At 46.0% G+C, this 17,164-nt stretch overlaps 1 protein-coding gene across 3 annotated transcripts in view; it reads right to left on the bottom strand.

The window, feature by feature from the left end:
• MAPRE2 (microtubule associated protein RP/EB family member 2) overlaps positions 1-17,164 on the bottom strand; it is a 162,850-nt gene that overhangs the window by 10,375 nt on the left and 135,311 nt on the right. For all 3 annotated transcript variants that reach the window (XM_073790654.1, XM_019930419.3, XM_019930418.3), the window contains one exon: positions 4,210-4,349. In XM_073790654.1, the coding sequence (XP_073646755.1) occupies positions 4,210-4,349 (140 nt within the window). The remainder of the gene's footprint in view (positions 1-4,209; positions 4,350-17,164) is intronic.

Genomic DNA, 17,164 nt, shown 5'->3' with positions numbered 1-17,164 from the left:
GATCTGCTTAATTCCTCTAGTTCTGGCTTCGAGCTCATCACGTGAAAGGCGGGAAGATGTGGAAGCTCCAGTCCCTCAGCGGAACAGCCCTCATTCCCTTTTTTCTCCCTTGATGCGGGTTCAAGGGCCTTGCAGCTTCTTACGGTGGTTACGGAGATGGCGCGGGTGAAGGGAAGAGGGCAAGGGTTGAGGCTGGCAGAGCCGCCACCTGGGCTGAAGAAACACCACAGGCAGTGTAGACAGATCTGGTCTCAAATTCCAGGCTGCAGGCCGAGCAGCTCCACACAGGCCCAAACCATCACCCCCTTCCTGCTCTCGGAGAATCCCTCAAGTTTTCTGAACCCTTTGATCATTTATATTTATGCAGAGAATATCTTTAGGAGGTGAATTAGGTCTTTCATGGTTCTCCTCAGAAGAAATCTCTCTTTCAGTATATGAAAAATCACCCTTCACAGATTTCCAAAGATTACACTTGGAGTGGAAAATCTCTCTGTTTCTAGTAACTCCGGGCCTTGGTACATGCTATTTATCTGTCTGGAGTTATTGACTCATTCAAACAGATACTCAGCACATGCAGTGTCCCTCTCCTTGTGCACCTGGCAAACTTGTGTCCATCCAGTAAGACTCAAGGATATGGTTTTTCCTCAGAGTTAACCTCACTGATGCCCTCATGTAGCTGGTTACAAAGCAAAGGAGGATCAGTCGCTAACTTCTTTTTGGCCACGCCTTGCGGCTTGCAGGATCTTAGTTCCCTGACGAGGCACTGAACCTATGCCCCACTGCAGTGGAAGCACGGAGTCTTTAACCAGTGGACTGCCAGGGAATTCCCTCAGTCACTAACTTTCAACTCTTATTTCTGATAATACTATGGCTTGGACATTTGTAAAAACTGAAGGCAACCCAGTTGGCTGAATTCTAGAGGAAAGAAAACTGTTTCTTCTAGAACCTCCCCCCCACCCCGCCCAGACTCGACCACAGACCCATCTCAAGTCTGCACTGGTGCCACCAGCGGGTCTGTGGTAGTTTAGGTGTCTGCTGTCTGCCAGCTCCCCTTCCCTGTGTCGGGCAAGAAGGGTCTCTGGATGCCTCTGACCCACGGAAACCAGCCTTGTCAGCCTCTCAAGTGCTGTGGTCTGTACGGTGAACCAAGAGCTGAGGCTTTGTAGAAACACCCAGCCCAGGTTGGCCTGTGCTGCTATTCCAGATGCATGAGGTTAACAGATGCACAGCTATAAACTTTCCCTGGTAAAAACCAACAGGAGCTAAACTACTTGATGAAAGATCCGTTGGCAAATGGGATGCCATTTTCACAGTCCCACTCCGATGCCTCCTTGCTCCCGCACGTGTCAGAGCAGGAGCCTAAGCAGTGGAGGGGATGCTGGGGATGGACCCTTGAGAAAAGTCAAGGGGAAGTTCTCTTCTCCCAATTCTCTACCGCTCAGGTGTCCACACACTGTAGATCGCCCAGCCTTCCAGTCCGAGCCACTGACAGTGTCTGTGCGGGCTAACCAGGCCCCACTCTTCAGCCCCCGTGGTCCCCGAGCACAAGCAGGGACCCCATCCCACCACCTGTTTGCTCACCTACTCTCCAGAAACAACCCCTGATTATTTTAGTCATGTCTTTTCCTCCCCTGTGTCTTTTGGGTCATTTCTGTCATTGAAATTCTCTAACACAGTGGTGCTTTCATAGCATGTCATGGGAGACTGCCCAAATCAAGGCATGAGGCCAAGTGAATGAGAATTCTTAAAGTTTACGGCACTGGTCACTTTGTCTATTACCACTGTAATTCAGTCTTTCGTCCGGGCATTTTTATTTGGCCCTTCCTCGTCTTCGTGTCCTCAATTCCAACACAGTGATGACCGTGTGTGGCTCCCCCCCAGTTTTGGGGAGCACCCTGTAGGCTTCGGGGACAGAAAATGGAAGGAGCATTAACATAGCCTTGGAAATACAGCTGAAGGAGGTGCTCAGTGAACAGCTGGTGAATGAAGGCTTACAATGTAGGATGGGTCCGACCTCCCCTCTGGGGGACAGATGGAGGTACGGGGACACTCTCTTCCACGTGAATGCATGGGGGGACAGCCCGGGAGTGAGGCCTTTGGAAGTAATGAAGGAATTACAAGCAGGAGGAGGAAGGCCACTGGCATGTGCTTCTCCGTGTCTTCTCTAGAGTGGCATTTTGGATGGGACAGCAGTTTAGCTGAAGCATCGTAGAGGGCTGGGGCCCTTGGGGCTCTGTGTGTGATTGGAGAGCTACTGGGAGCCCAGAGCCAGCCCCAAGGACAGGAAGTGGGGCTGGTTGGCGAAGGCCGTAAGCGAGAGAGGGGCAGGCAGGATCTCGAGGTTCCAATGTGTTTCTACTTTGGGTTGGTGGTTTGGGAAACTGGGTGTGGTAGGGGTAGATGAAGAAACATTTGATAATAAAGATATCAAAAGAATTTGAGTCCTACGGAGAAAAGGGTTATAAATCTAAAGTATTACAGACCCACACCCGACTCTCTTCAGGTCTACTTGCTTAGAGCCTCAGGCATGTGGCCCAAGGCTAATTAGGGCTGTCCTAACTGCCTTTTTTTTTTTTTAAATTTTATTTATTTTTGGCCGCGTTGGGTCTTTGTTGCTGCTTGCGGGCTTTCTCTAGTTGCGGTGAGTGGGGGCTACTCTTCATTGCGGTGAGCGGGCTTCTCATTGTGGTGGCTTCTCTTGTTGCAGAGCATGGGCTCTAGGCACGCGGGCTTCAGTAGTTGCGGCTCACGGGCTCAGCAGCTGTGGCTCGCGGGCTCTAGAGCTCAGTCTCAGTACTAACTGCCTTTCATTCTAGAAGAACTCATTGCTGGAAATTGTATAAGGGCTCAAACTGAGAATAAGCAGGTAATTAGAACATTCCACAGTTTCTAAATCAAAGTCCTACGCAGCGATGACTTAAGGTTTTACCTTTTTCATTAAAGTGTTCAGAATTGTAAAGAAACACCCTAGTTAAGCAACTGCTTGCTTTTTAACTAGATTCTTGTTTGCAAATATACAACTATCTCAAAAACTGTTTCCAGACTCTTGCTGGCTCATCAAGAATCAGATTAATCACCGGGATCTGCCCATGCCCAGTGAGTAGCTGGGAACAGCCTGGGCACCTGGGATAATGGCTCTTCTCCCAGGGGTGGGAGTGGCCAGGAGAAAAGACTCTCCTCCTGGGCTTCCCTGGTGGCGCAGTGGTTGAGAGTCCGCCTGCTGATGCAGGGGACACGGGTTCGTGCCCCCGGTCTGGGAAGATCCCACATGCCGCGGAGCAGCTAGGCCCGTGAGCCATGGCCGCTGAGCCTGTGCGTCCGGAGCCTGTGCTCCGCAACGGGAGAGGCCACAACAGTGAGAGGCCCGCGTACAGCAAAAAGACTCTCCTAACTCAGGGCAAGGGTGGGTGGTTTCTGGACTGGGCCCTATGCTACCAATTGTTTTATTACTTTTAAACTATGTATACTCTTGGGCAAAATTAGCTATTGTTAGTTAGAAAGCGCACCTAAGCTTTTATATTGAAAATTTCGAAGGCAGTAGACCTAGATTTACTGCAATCCTAGGGATATTAGATAAAAAGGCAAGTTCTATTTAACTGTGGCCTTTCTGATGCCCTATTCCTGGGTTCAGTGCTCCTGTGTACTTTCACTCTTGCGGGAAGTGTTTGGCCATTTGGCTTTTGCTTGTGTAATACACAATGGTGTGTGGCTGCTATCTGTAAATTCTATGAGGGAAGAGAAGCTCTCTATCTTGCTGCCATTATATTATCAGCATCAAGTATAGTGTCTGTCACATCGAACAGGCTTAACAGATAGCTGCTGAAAGAAAGGAAGGAAGGAGGGAGACTAACCCCTGATGCCTTTAACACAATCTAGACTGGCTAGAAGTGGCCATGGTCTAGCCTGGAGCTCCTAACAGGCACTGAGGTGTACGGGAGGGCGAGGCTGGCCTGCATACCTGCATTTACCTAAAGCCGAGGCATCTGTCCCTCTGTCTCAATGTATAGCTTTGAGATTTGTGACTTAACATCTTTTATTCACAATGGGCCACTGATTATCTGCCCCAATAGTTCCTTTCATTCTTACTTGCTTGAAGCCACTGATTCCTGCCGCTTCCCTCCCCCTATCCCAAGCCCATAGGAGTTTGCTCATCTCACCCCCTGACACCTGTCACTGCTCCCAGAGACAGAGCTGGGGATGCCAAGTTACCTGTTCATTAAGCTGTATGACCTGTGTTTCTAAATCTCTATCAGATCTGGATGCTGAGCTGCTGGACGAAGCCCTTTTGGCTGATGAGGGACGAGAAGGTGTGGATCCTGGTTTAGATGCTGGACTTGATTTAGCCGCACCTGAAAGGACCCAGAATAAATTATGAATATTGGCAACATCAGAAATGCTTTTTAGGTATGTAGCAAAAGTGTGATATAAAAGGAATTTACTCAGACACAGAAGAGACACTGCCAGTGATCTCTTGCCAGCACAGAAGAAGCACAGATACGCTTAGAAAGAATGTACTCGATAAAACGACAGAATCATCCTGGGCAACTTACTTAACCTTTCTGAGCACTGGTTGTTTTTCTCAAGTGACATGAGATTAATGCAGTTGTCCCTTCTCCCTCCAGAGAGATGAGAACAGATACAAAGGGATTTTAAGTTTGTTTGTTTTTTTTAAAGAGGAAAGGTTCTTTGATAAGCTCAGAGCATCACCATAATTGAATTTCTAACACAGACCTTATAAGAGAGTAACACTTTAGGAGAAATATCAATGCACGTCTATTTTTTCCTCTTTTAATGTATTTCCTAGTTTTAGCCATTAAAAGAGTCTAGGAGCCATGATATCTCTGTAGCAACAGGCACTCCTGGTGCCCAAGTCCTGGTTTCTAAATGTTATTCTGCAATAAAAGGGCTTCTTGAGATATGATATGGCTGATTCCGGGGCTGGGGCAGGGAAAGGACAAGGTGGGCCTGGGACATCTCATGTCAAATAGCAAGGATGTGCTCAAGGATTAATGAATGTCAGGGGCCAGCCCAAAGGGGCTCCCAACTGGCCAGACTTGGACCATTTGCATACCAAAAAGAGTGATGGCTGTAATGTATTACAATGCACTGAATACATAAAAATCTAGTCCATAATGAGGGTAGGGGAGAGGGAGAATCCAAATATCTCCACAGAACACTGACAGCCAGTAAATGCTAAAGAAATGCTAGAAAAATCACAGTTTTGCAATACACATAACTGATTCAGGAAAGTTTCATCAATTGACTCTAAAACACTGAGAAGTGTCTGGAGGATGGGATGTTTACACGTGTCAAGGTGTTACCCTATAAGTTGCTTATAAAGGGTGAAAGATATGCCTTTACAACAGGGAAGCCTGAGGATTGGGACCTTAACCAAGTTATTCAGTAGCATCACTAATAATGATAGAAATTGGCAAAAAATAGGACCATTGATGTCAGGTAAGAACTCATCTACCTGAAGCTCAGCTCATGACAGGCTCTCACTATCTAGAACTTGACAGACACAGGAAATGGCCTCTGCAGCCAAAACAGATGGCACAAGATATATGCAGTGAAGTTTATACACTCCATGGGTTTAGAAATTCAGGGTCATTACTGGGGCCCAGCCACTCCCTCTTACTCAGAACAGCTCAGTCCGGTGTAGGTGCTCCCGCTGGCCCAATTCTCCACCACAGTCCCCCCCACTCTGCTCCTCTGGTTCTTGGAGGGCAAGGAACTCATCATACTCAGCTTTGCAACCTCAGTGCTTAGCACAGTACTTGGCGGAACACATATTTGATGAAGGAACAAATGTTTAAATACACGAACAAGTAAATAAAACCTGGTTGTATGGTTTCCAATTTTACAGTTTATTGGTACTAAGAGATTAGAAAAAGGCAAGCACCCTGGCAGCAGTTACAAGTTTCAACCAATCTCCTAATTACAAAGTAGCAAGCAGGAAGACTATAAAATTCCTATCTGTATGTCTTCAGAGTCGTGAGAGATGCAGAGTCATACACACCCTCAAGAAGCACTGACAGTAACATACCGTTTAAAATACATGCCTGTTATAAAGAAAGAAAGAATTCTTCTAAAAATACAGGGAAATGCCTAATATATGTAAAACTGAGGATGCTTAAGTTAGGAATGACTTAAAAAGTTTGAGTATTCAAACCTTCAGTGACCTGGAAACCTCAGGTCATGAAACCTTGTGCAGCGGAACTTCCCAAGTTGTCCAGAGAGCGGATGCTTTGCTTTGCTCAACAGCTGTGAGGAGGCTTCATCTCTGGAAAAGCCCAGAAAACACACTCCTGGACATAGCTTCCGTGTCCCATTGGCCAGCTTCTCTAACTCCACGCTAAGCCAACAGGGTAAAGAACACAGCGTGGAAAACAGCAGGAGAGGCAGGGCGAGGACGTGCTGACCTGACAAACAGCCTTCTCCAAGGGTGGCCACCAGCCAGCCTCGCTGGGGAAGCAGCTTTTGAAAAATCAAGTTATTTCAGACCTTTTCATGAGCACTCTGTCGTATTTTAATATAAAAATAGTCTAACAGAAAGTGGCTCAAAGACTGTCTATGACCAACCCCTCTTATTTACTAAATACGTATTTATTAAGTGCCTACCATGAGCCCTGTACTGGAAGTCCCTGCTCTACAGGAGCTCATGACCTGGTGGGAGTGGGTCATTTAAGAATGCCCACAGACAGAAAGACAAATACTCTATGTTATCACTTACATGTGGAATCTAAAAAATAAAGCAAATGAATGTATATTTAAAAAAAAAAAAAAAAAAAAGCCCAGGCATGGCCACACTCAACATTCTCAGGAAAAAGGCAATGTTCTAGACATGACCACGGATTGGGATCGGGCTGTGTTCCCTCTGCCTGAAATTCTTCCTCCCCTCCTTTGAGTGACTATGTCTAACAGCCTTCAGGTCTCAGCTTAAATGTGGTGGCTCACACACCCTTCACACAGCACCCATCAACGGTAATGGTACAGTGATTTATTTAATGCCTACTTCTCCCATTAGACTTAATCTCCACGAGGTAGGAGTTGAGTCTGTTTTGTTTACTATTTTATGTTCCCAAGGCCAAGTACAATGCCTGACCCAGAGGAGACACTCAATAATAAGTTTTTATGACTCATGAAAGAACGCCTAGGACAGGCATCTATCCAGGGTAAAGATCCCAGGGGAAGCTCGAGGAGCTGATGCCAACCTCAAAGTCACTGACAGCAGGAGCCAGCAACACCTGAAGGAAACGAAACAAAACCCACCAGCCTCCCAGAAAGAGATCTCTTACTTGGTTTCAAGTTCACCTTCCATTATTACTTAGGCCCTGTATAGATGGAGTCAAGACAGTAGATCATGTGGGTAAATTTAAATTCAGTCAGTAAACAGTTAACTCTGAGTAGGGAGGAGCAAGATGGTTTGTGCTGGGCTGTCCTATCCAAGCCTCTGCCATGCTTCCGTCCATGCCTCTTCTGAAGAGAACAGCTCTGGGGAAGGGGCTTCCCTAGACAGCAAGTGACCCACCCACCCAGCCTGGGCAAGCCTCCCTAAGCAGGTCAGCAGCTATGACGCGGCTGGTTGCAGGAGCTGAGCGAGGTCCACCAGACACACTCATGTTCTTATACTCTGCCTCACCCAGTCTCATGTAAATTTTCAAAGAAAAGCGTGGAAGGAATAAAAGCTGATTGCTTGTAAAACAAGGTTATCACTGATTATATTATCAGGACATCATCAAATGCAGCTTAGAAAAACCTGAAACGTTTGATATGAAGTTAAAGTAGAAGAGGTCATGGCAAGCCAAAGCCCCATGTAAGACCAAGTTATCAGGGAAAGAAAGCCTAAAAATACGCAGAGGAAGCTGGCTGGGAGGGAAATGGGGTCACGGGAGATGCCGGGTGGCTCACGGCAGAGAGGCCAGAGCTGCTGCAGTTACTGACGCTGTCCCAGTTCCAGCTTTTTCCTGAAGAAACACATCCCTTGCTACTGACAGAGTCCAACTTTACTGTGGTTCACAGGGTCTCGGCATTAAAGTGGCATCTGTGTTTCACGGATCCTGTAAAGGTCAGCTGGGGTGCAGAGCCCCAGGTCCTTCAAACTGGCACACGTGCATGCAGGCTGTGGGTCTCTGAGACGAGAAAGATGAAAGCAGTGAGAGTCAGACCTGGCATCCCCCTGCTGCAGGGCAGGGAGGGGACAGTGGAGAAGAGGGGGTCTGGTCCACGCTCTACCCCCTATGCTCCCTACACGGGGGACAGAAGAAAAGCTTCTGCCCCCAGAATATGGACAAAGAAGGGAAAACAAATTTGAAAAATTTAATAGCTCAATTAAGTAATTAGAATTTGAAATTTAAAATGAGAGGGGTTTTGAAATTCTGATTGTTTGGAAAGAAACTGATAATCGAGGGAAATGCATGTCTGATGAATGAGAATACAAGAGGTCAGCACCAAGTTAACTGTACATTTCTACCTTCTAACGAATAAACGCAAAGAAATGAAAGACCAGGAAAGACAGAGGGAGATCTTAGTATCTTCAGAGGTTAAAAGTTTTTAAAAACCACACAAAGCTCATTTTCAAAAGAATGTAAACTGAGCTCTTTGAATCCTCACAGGCTGCAATTTGATATGAACGTAATTGACCACTCACGGCTATCACGTGATTAAGGCTAAAATACTAAAATGTATAAAGATGAAAATGCAACCTTTTCTTCATTGTGTTGAATGATTTCATGGTTTAACTTATTAGAATAAATAATGATAGACAATATCCTATATTATATCATGCTCATTAGTCAGTTAAAAACTAGGTTTTTGTTTATTTGTTTTACAAGCCTTGCTACCTTCTTTCAAAACACCATACCCTAAGGAATACCCAGCTTCTGGGGTGACAGATATTCTTTTTTCACTTACCCAGGCTGCTATAATAAGGATGTTATCAGAAAACTGTACAATGTCAGTAAATTTAACACTGATATAATACTTTTATGTAAATTAACATTCATATTCCATTTTTGTGAAGTGACCCAATAATGTCCTCTATAGTGTCTAATCCTGGCTTTAGACACTGAGGATCTCAAAAGCTGCCTTCATGCTTCCCTAAATGCCTCCAAGTCCACTGGTGATTTCACTACTGGGCCTTCCCATGCCTCTCTGCTCAACGATGCTTATACGAAAAACATTTTACATAATAGCTTTTAAAGGGAGTACAGCTACTTTGGCAATAATAATAATAATACAGATAATAGATTTTTTTTTCCTGCAGCTATCAAACGTTTCAATTTTTTTGTCGAGCTGCATTTAATGATGTCCTGAAAATATAATTAGTGGTAGTCCTGTTTTACAAGAATCATTTTTCCTCAAGCTTTTCTCTCTCTCCACTAATTTCCCCTTTCAAAATAAAAAAGGAGTTTCAGAAGCAGCGGAAAGTAGACATAAATTCCTTGCAAGTCCCTATAATTCTCTGACTTTACCCATTGGATATGGACATGATTTACAATGCTAGTCTTTGAGCAGTTGTCTTAATTAATTCCTTCAGGAGTCGGGGTATAAATATGATGCTAAAACATTTTAAACCATAGTTGTAAAATACAAAGAGTGGCCTGATTCACTGCCTTAGTGAAGCCAGAGCACTGCTGTGTCTAATGTCAATAATTAGTAGCTTGCTTAATGTTTATGGAAAATGTGCCAACATTTTGGGCCTATGAGGCCCAATGAGTTCATAACGATGAAGCAAATAAAAGCACTTTATCCTTTTTTATACTTGGCTTTATCCTTCGCAGCCAGGGCTCTGATGGAATTTAGAAATTCTTCTCACATAATCTGCCGTATTCTTTCTGCCAAAATCATAAACAGAGGAGCTAAAAATATGACATTAATACTGTTGACAAGAACCACAGAGACATTAAGAACACACACACACTCAGGAAGCAACCACGCTTCTGGTCGTCCCCAGCTTCTTCCCTACTTTGAGAGCATCCCCCCAGCCCCCCGCCACGGAATTAAAAAGCCCATGGCGGGGAGTGGGAGGGATGAAATGGGTGAAGGGGATCAAAAGGTAAAGCTTCCAGTTATAAAATAAATAAGTCCTGGGATGTAATGTACAGCATGGCATTACACAGTTACAGTAATAATATAGTTAGTAATACTGTATTGCATATTTGAAAGTTGCTAAGAGAATAGAGCTTAAAAGTTCTCATCACAAGAGGAAAATAACTTGTAACTCTGTGTAGTGATGGTTGTTAACTAGATTTGTTGTGATGATCATTTTGTAATATATATAAACATTGAATCATTGTACACCTGAAACTAATAATTTTTTTGTTTTTTTAAATTTATTTTTTATACAGCAGGTTCTTATTAGTTATCTACTTTATACATATTAGTGTATATATGTCAATCCCAATCTCCCGATTCATCCCACTACCACCCCCTACCCTTGGTGTCCATACGTTTGTTCCCCCCTTGGTGTCCATACGTTTGTTCTCTACATCTGTGTCTCTATTTCTGCCTTGCAAACTGTGAAACTAATATAAGGTTATATGTCAATTATATATCAATAAAAACAAACCTAAACCCCACAGAACTGAAACATGACAGAAGATACCTCGTACCTACACTGATTAATCATTTGTGGATGGACCAGACATCATTTCCTTATCCCCTTTACCTTGGCAAACAGGTTTTATTGTTTAACTGAGATATGAACCAGGTTAAAATAAATAAGTAAATAAGGCCACTGCTGGGGGAGAGGGTATGGGGTTGGACTGATGAAAAGAGACAATTCCCACAGGAAGAGGGTTTCCTAAGTGACTAAACTGACACCAGAGCTGTCACACGGCGGAATGACTAACAGCTCCCACACAACCCTGACCATCACAAATTCAAGATCTCACACTTTCCTTCGAAAATGCCTCCATACCTTCACTTTGTAGGTTCTGTAGTCTGCTCTGCCCTGAGAGCAAAAAAAAAAAAAAAAAAAAACAAAAAGAAAAACCCCACCTCAGGGCTTCCCTGGTGGCGCAGTGGTTGAGAGTCCACCTGCCGATGCAGAGGACACGGGTTCGTGCCCCGGCCCGGGAAGATCCCACATGCCGCAGAGCGGCTGGGCCTGTGAGCCATGGCCGCTGAGCCTGCGCGTCCGGAGCCTGTGCTCCGCAACGGGAGAGGCCACAACAGTGAGAGGCCCGCGTACCGCAAAAAAACCCAAAAAAAACAAAACCCACCTCAGAGGCCAGTGTTGTGTCCAAATGGAACTTTAACAGGGGTTCTGGGATGCCCTGATTCATGAGGTCTTTAAGAGGGTGGCTCTTTTACTCTCAAATTAGTAGTTCAGAGCCCTTATGGCTTCTGTCCCACCAGAGCAGCCACTGGCAAAACTGGGCTCTTCCTTTTTGCCACTTTGGTGTCAGCTTATAAAAGTGGGCAGCTCCACTTCTGAGCAGCTTGGGGAGGGGCTCCACACAGCCGAGACTGAACCACATCAATCCTGTGGGAATGAAGACCTGGTATGAACTGGGTGTCCTTCGTCTTCCCCGAGGGAGGCAGTGGTTAAGAGCGGGGGCGCCCTGCAGCCTGCAGCCTTCGTAGTAATCCTGGCTCTGCTGCTTGCTTGGTGGCGTGACTTTTGCTGCCACCCGGATTTCTTTATGTTCTACAGAGTCAGTAGCAGTGCCTCCTTCCCAGAGCTGGGAATAGTACCTGAGTTAATACATGGGAAGTTCCTACACAAGAGCCTGGCACACAGTAAGTGTACCCGATCATTACTACTCAGCAAACGAGGCCTGATTCAACTAATGACGAGAAAGCACACGGGTTTCCCATTTCTAGACACTAGCAAAATAAAAACTAAACTGCTGAAATAATAAGGAAATGAGACTCATTTTATTTAAAGAAAATCTTTATAAAGAAAATCTTTATAAAGAAAATCTTTATAAAAACTGGTTAACTCATAACCCACCAGTGGGCTCCCAGGCTTCGGTTCCCCCATTCCGCACTCTCTGTCTTGAGAACTGGTGGACTGTCACCCAAGTCTCTGCGCGCCTTCTGAAATTTCCCCAATTCACTCATTCCTGCCGCAAGTATTTACTGCACCCCTACTGTGTACCTGGCAAGCTACAGGCACTTGGGATAGAACACTGAATGAAACACAAAAGACGCTGGGCCTTGTGGAATTTGCATTCTAACAGGGAAATTAGATAATAAACGATAACAATAATAAATTAATAAGTGACATAATAAACTAGAAAGTAAATGCCATGGAGAGAGGCAGAGCAGGGCAGGGGTAAGGAGTGCTGGGTAGGGCTGGGTGAGTGGCGGTTTTAAACAGGAACTTCAGGGAAGGCCTGAGCACCCATCATGAGCCCCTCCAGTCTCAACCCCTCACTCAGAAGGGTCCACCCAGACCCTGAGTCCACCCAGAAGGACAGGGGTCAAAATGCCCAAGTCCCCTTGGTGACAGTCGTGCAGCAGCCCAGCAGGGATGCAAGGAGGCGAGATCCACACCGGGTGTGCGTGGGGCTCACCCCAGCTCACAGCCTCCCTTCTCACAGAAGACGACGTGTGTTGTAACAGCTCTATGGTTGCAACTTCCAGGATCCCTGCAGGGGACATGCCATTTACAGGAGGCACCTTGACTTCTTCAAGGCCTCGTTGGGAAAGTGAGATCTGAGCGAAGACCTGAGAGAGGTGCAGCTGGCCTTCCGGACGGCCAGGAGCAGAATATTCCAGGCAGAGGAAAGGCCCAGCGCCAGTGCCAAGGCGTGGCCTCGTCTGCTCGGGAGCAGGGGGAGCACGGGCGCCGCGGGAGGAGGGTGCAGGTCACCAAGGGCCTCACGGGCTACTGCTGGAGGCTGGCTTTCATTATGATGGAAAAGGGCAGCCATGGCAGGGTCCTGAGCAGAGTGACATGATCTGACTTGGGTTTTAGGAGGCCCCCTCTGCCAGCTGGGAGGCTACTGCAGTCATACCCCTGGGGACGAGCAGTGAGTGCTCAAGATGAGTTCCGGTTTTGGGAAAGCGTTTACAATGCTACAGTTTATAAAACCCTACGATATACCCTATAGAACAGGCACCAAATATCCAGGCATTTATCACAACTTAAGTTGTGCAACATCAACAGCAACTAAGAGACATTCTGGGATCAACAGCATCTGCTCTTGGTTCCAAGGGGACGGCTGAAGGAGGACGAGGCGGTGACAAGAGCTGTGAGTCAGCCGGTGTCCCTCCCAGCCTACTCCCAGCTCGGGGTCATCACACAGTGTGCTGACCGGCTCTGCCCTGCAAAAATATGCCAGGGAGCAACACCAACAGCCAGGGCCCAGAGCCCCAGTGCCGGAGGCTTCCCTGACCGGTGGCCACTGAGATGGGCGAGTGGGCCTGACTCAGCCGAGCATGTCCAGCCAGTGTGCGCATTCAAGAACTGAGCTACTTCTGCCCTGGTTACTGTCCCTGCTGGAGATGATGTGCTTATTTTTAGCCATCATGTGATTCTCCAATATTTTCCAGGCTCTGCTTGAGTCACTCTGGTTTTGGAGAATTTTTCAGAGGGAAAAAAAAAATGCAGGAAAGAACTCCTCATCTTAAAATTAGCTCAAATATTAAAAACTCTGATGTGTAAGAAGTTACACGAACATGGTATATATTTCTTTCGATAAGCTGACTTTTCACACCTCTCACACCCTGGTAGAGAATTAAGTGTGCTTTGAAACGCATTAGGTGCCAAACAATTACTATCTTAGTTCAAATTCCTGTTTTTAAATTGTTCTCAGAGCAATTTTTCTCTAGAAACGGTGAGGTTCCCTCACCCCCGTGAAAACAAGATGCACCAGAATCCCAACAATAATTGAGGGGAACACTCCCTTGCCTGTTTGCTGCAGCAGTAAGGAAAGCTGGTGATTGAAAGAGTCCAACAAACTGAGACAGCCTGCTGAGAATAAAGACACACAGGCATCACCATGACAACAACATCACTGTGTCATGCATTCCTGGCATACATCAGTCATTTAAGCAAAAAGCTTACGAATGAAGACGGCCATTTCAGGGGAACACAACTATTCAGTTCCTTTATGATGTTCAGAGTCCTGCTGATTCCATTGGCAAGACCAAGTGTTTCAGGTTGTTTTGCTGATGGTGGGAAGTCTGCTGTGCTCCACTAACACTACCTTACCGGGACTCCCTTGCAAAGAGAGACAGTCTGAGGCCACAGAGCCGCTGGAGCTCGGGGAGGTGAGAATCAGAGCTGAGCCCCACTGGAATCATCCACTCTACTCTACTCCAGCTGGCTCCCGCTCCAGGTTTTCTGCTTCCCCCAACCATTGACCAAGCCAGAAACTGTGCATCATTTATCCTTGGCTTCCCCTGTCCTTCACCTCTCATATCCCATCACCATCAAGTTTTGTTGACTAAACCTGCTTAAAAGTCTCTATAACCCACATGGCCATGACCTTTATTCAGGCCACCCTCCACTCCTACATGTTTGGCTGCAACAGCTTCTTAGCTGTTGTACTTAAAACCTTTCAGTGGGCTTCCCTGGTAGCGCAGTGGTTGAGAGTCCGCCTGCCGATGCAGGGGATACGGGTTCGTGCCCCAGTCCGGGAAGATCCCACATGCCGCGGAGCAGCTAGGCCCGTGAGCCATGGCCGCTGAGCCTGCGCGTCCGGAGCCTGTGCTCTGCAACGGGAGAGGCCACAACAGTGAGAGGCCCGCGTACCGCAAAAAACAAAAACAAAAAACCTTTCAGTGACTCCCCAGAGTCCCCATGGTAAACTGTAAACGTCTGTGACTACAGAACTTAAGGTGACTGCGACATCTTCACTTCCTGCTATTCCCACCTTTGTGCAGTCCTCTCCCCTGGAATGTGGGTGGGACCTGGGGCTTGCTTCTAACCAACAGAATATGGGAAAGGGGATGGGATGTGACTCCCCTCATACGGAACCCAATTCAAAGGGAGTATAGAAAACTCTTCAGGTCAAAACTCTTTTCTATTCCTGCCCAACATACCAAGGGACAAAAAAAGGCACCAATGATAAAGAAAAATAGGCTCACTGGTGATCTGTGATGTTCTGCTCATGGAAACTGAAATAAATGGTAAGTTATGGCCTATCTGAGGTTTGACAAGTTTTATGGTGAGGCTGAGAAGCTAAATGCCAAGTTATTATATCTATGGAGAGAAAAGGAACGATCCATCACAGGAACACGTGCGGTTGAGTTGCAGAACTGGTTAATAGTTCAGCATGTAAAGGGAGCAGCTATATAAGAATGACCCAGTGCTGGTTATGAAAGGACCCGGCATTGTTTAAAAAAGGGCTAGGATGGCTTGCTTCCCAGGTGCAGCTGGGGCAACAATGGAGGCCCTTACCCTCTTCTGCAAAGTCCGCTGTGAGGGCACAGAGTATGACATGCTGAAATTCGGGCCAGTTTTGTCTGAAGCACTTACTCTTCACTTTGTAATCACCCAGACCATTAACTCAGAGAATTATCTGAATTGAAGGATTAAGAAATCAGAGATAAGTAATCCCACTAACCTAGGGCTCAGTTTTCTGGGCCTTATACACATTTCTGCTTCGGGGCTGATAAGAGGCCTGGAACAAGTGGCTTAACGTTTCCTGCATTTACAAACATATATCAAATATAGTGACTCTCACCCAAGAGCCTATTGCAAGGATGACGGGAATGTTTTTGAACATTTAAAAATTATTGCTCTTGGGACTTCCCTGGTGGTGCAGTGGTTAAGAATCTGCCTGTCAATGCAGGGGACACAGGTTTGATCCCTGGTCCGAGAAGATCCCACATGCCGCGGAGCAAGTAAGCCCGTGCGCCACAACTACTGAGCCTGCGCTCTAGAGCCTGCGAGCTACAACTACTGAGGCCGGCGTGCCTAGAGCCCATGCTCCGCAACAAGAGAAGCCACCACAATGAGAAGCCCATGCACCACAACGAAGAGTAGTCCCCGCTCACCGCAACTAGAGAAAGCCCATGTGCAGCAACAAAGACCCAACGCAGCCAAAAATAAATAAATAAATTTATCTTTAAAAAACCCTTAAAAAAATAAAAAATAAATAAAAATTATTGCTCTTTAAAAAAATAAATGCCATTTGAATAGAACAGCATGTGCTGTTTCAAACCTTTACAACAGTGGTCGCCAACTTTTTTGGCACCAGGGACCGGTTCCGTGGAAGACAATTTTTCCACGGACTGGGGGAGGGGGGGATGGTTTAGCAGTAATGTGACACTGGGGAGCGATGGGGAGCGGCTGTAAATACAGATGAAGCTTCGCCTGCCTGCCGCTCGCCTGCCGCTCACCTCCTGCTGTGCGGCCCGGTTCCTAACAGGCCATGAACTGCTACCAGTCTGTGGCCCGGGGGTTGGGGACCCCTGCTTTATAACACTGGAGGGCCTTTTATTTCCTCCATTCAGTATGCAATTTGAATTTCGTTTGTGAAAATTTACGCGGTTCAGTATAGTGTGGGGAGCAGATAAGAACATAACATAAGACCATATCCATGATATTTGAGAGGGGCAATATAATAATATAATGGTTAGAGAGCATCGGGCTCTGGAATCACAGGGTTCCCTATTTCCAGTGTGTGACCCTGACAAGTTGCTGAACCTCTCTGTGCCTCAGTTTCCTCAACTTTAAAATAGGGGTGTAATGGGAACTCTCTACCATTTAGGATTGTTGTGAAGCTAAACTGAGCTAACACAGGCTAAGTGTTTAGAACAATAGCTGGCATTTAGTATGTATTCAATACTTACTCCCTCTATAGTTGATGACTCCCTCTACATTTTAAATGTTTTCCTTTTCCCTAACTTCCATTAAAAATTCTATTCATATTAGATTTAGATTTTGAGAGTTACACAACAATAACACCACAACATTTGTAGGTTTTGATCTCCAAGCTTGAAAAAATTCCGATTTTAAAAAAAACGAAACTCTGACATATTTTGATCCCCCAAAGCCAAAACAATTAAAAATTATAAACTGAATTAGTAAATTGTCTGTCAAAGGTGCTGTTTCCTTAAGCAAACTCATTGTGATGGAAATGAAAAATGCAGGGCTCTTCCTTGGAAGAAGCCCTTGGCCTCTTACACAGGCACTGCCAGAAGATTCCTATCTGAAGCTCCTGAATTCTTCATGACTCTTTGCTCCTCTCTGTGCCCAATA

The sequence above is a fragment of the Tursiops truncatus genome, chromosome 13 (genome assembly GCF_011762595.2).
Source record: "Tursiops truncatus isolate mTurTru1 chromosome 13, mTurTru1.mat.Y, whole genome shotgun sequence".
In the NCBI taxonomy this organism is placed as follows: Eukaryota; Metazoa; Chordata; class Mammalia; order Artiodactyla; family Delphinidae; genus Tursiops; species Tursiops truncatus.
Note: the sequence above shows the minus strand (reverse complement) of the source record. Positions and strands in the feature narration are given on the sequence as shown.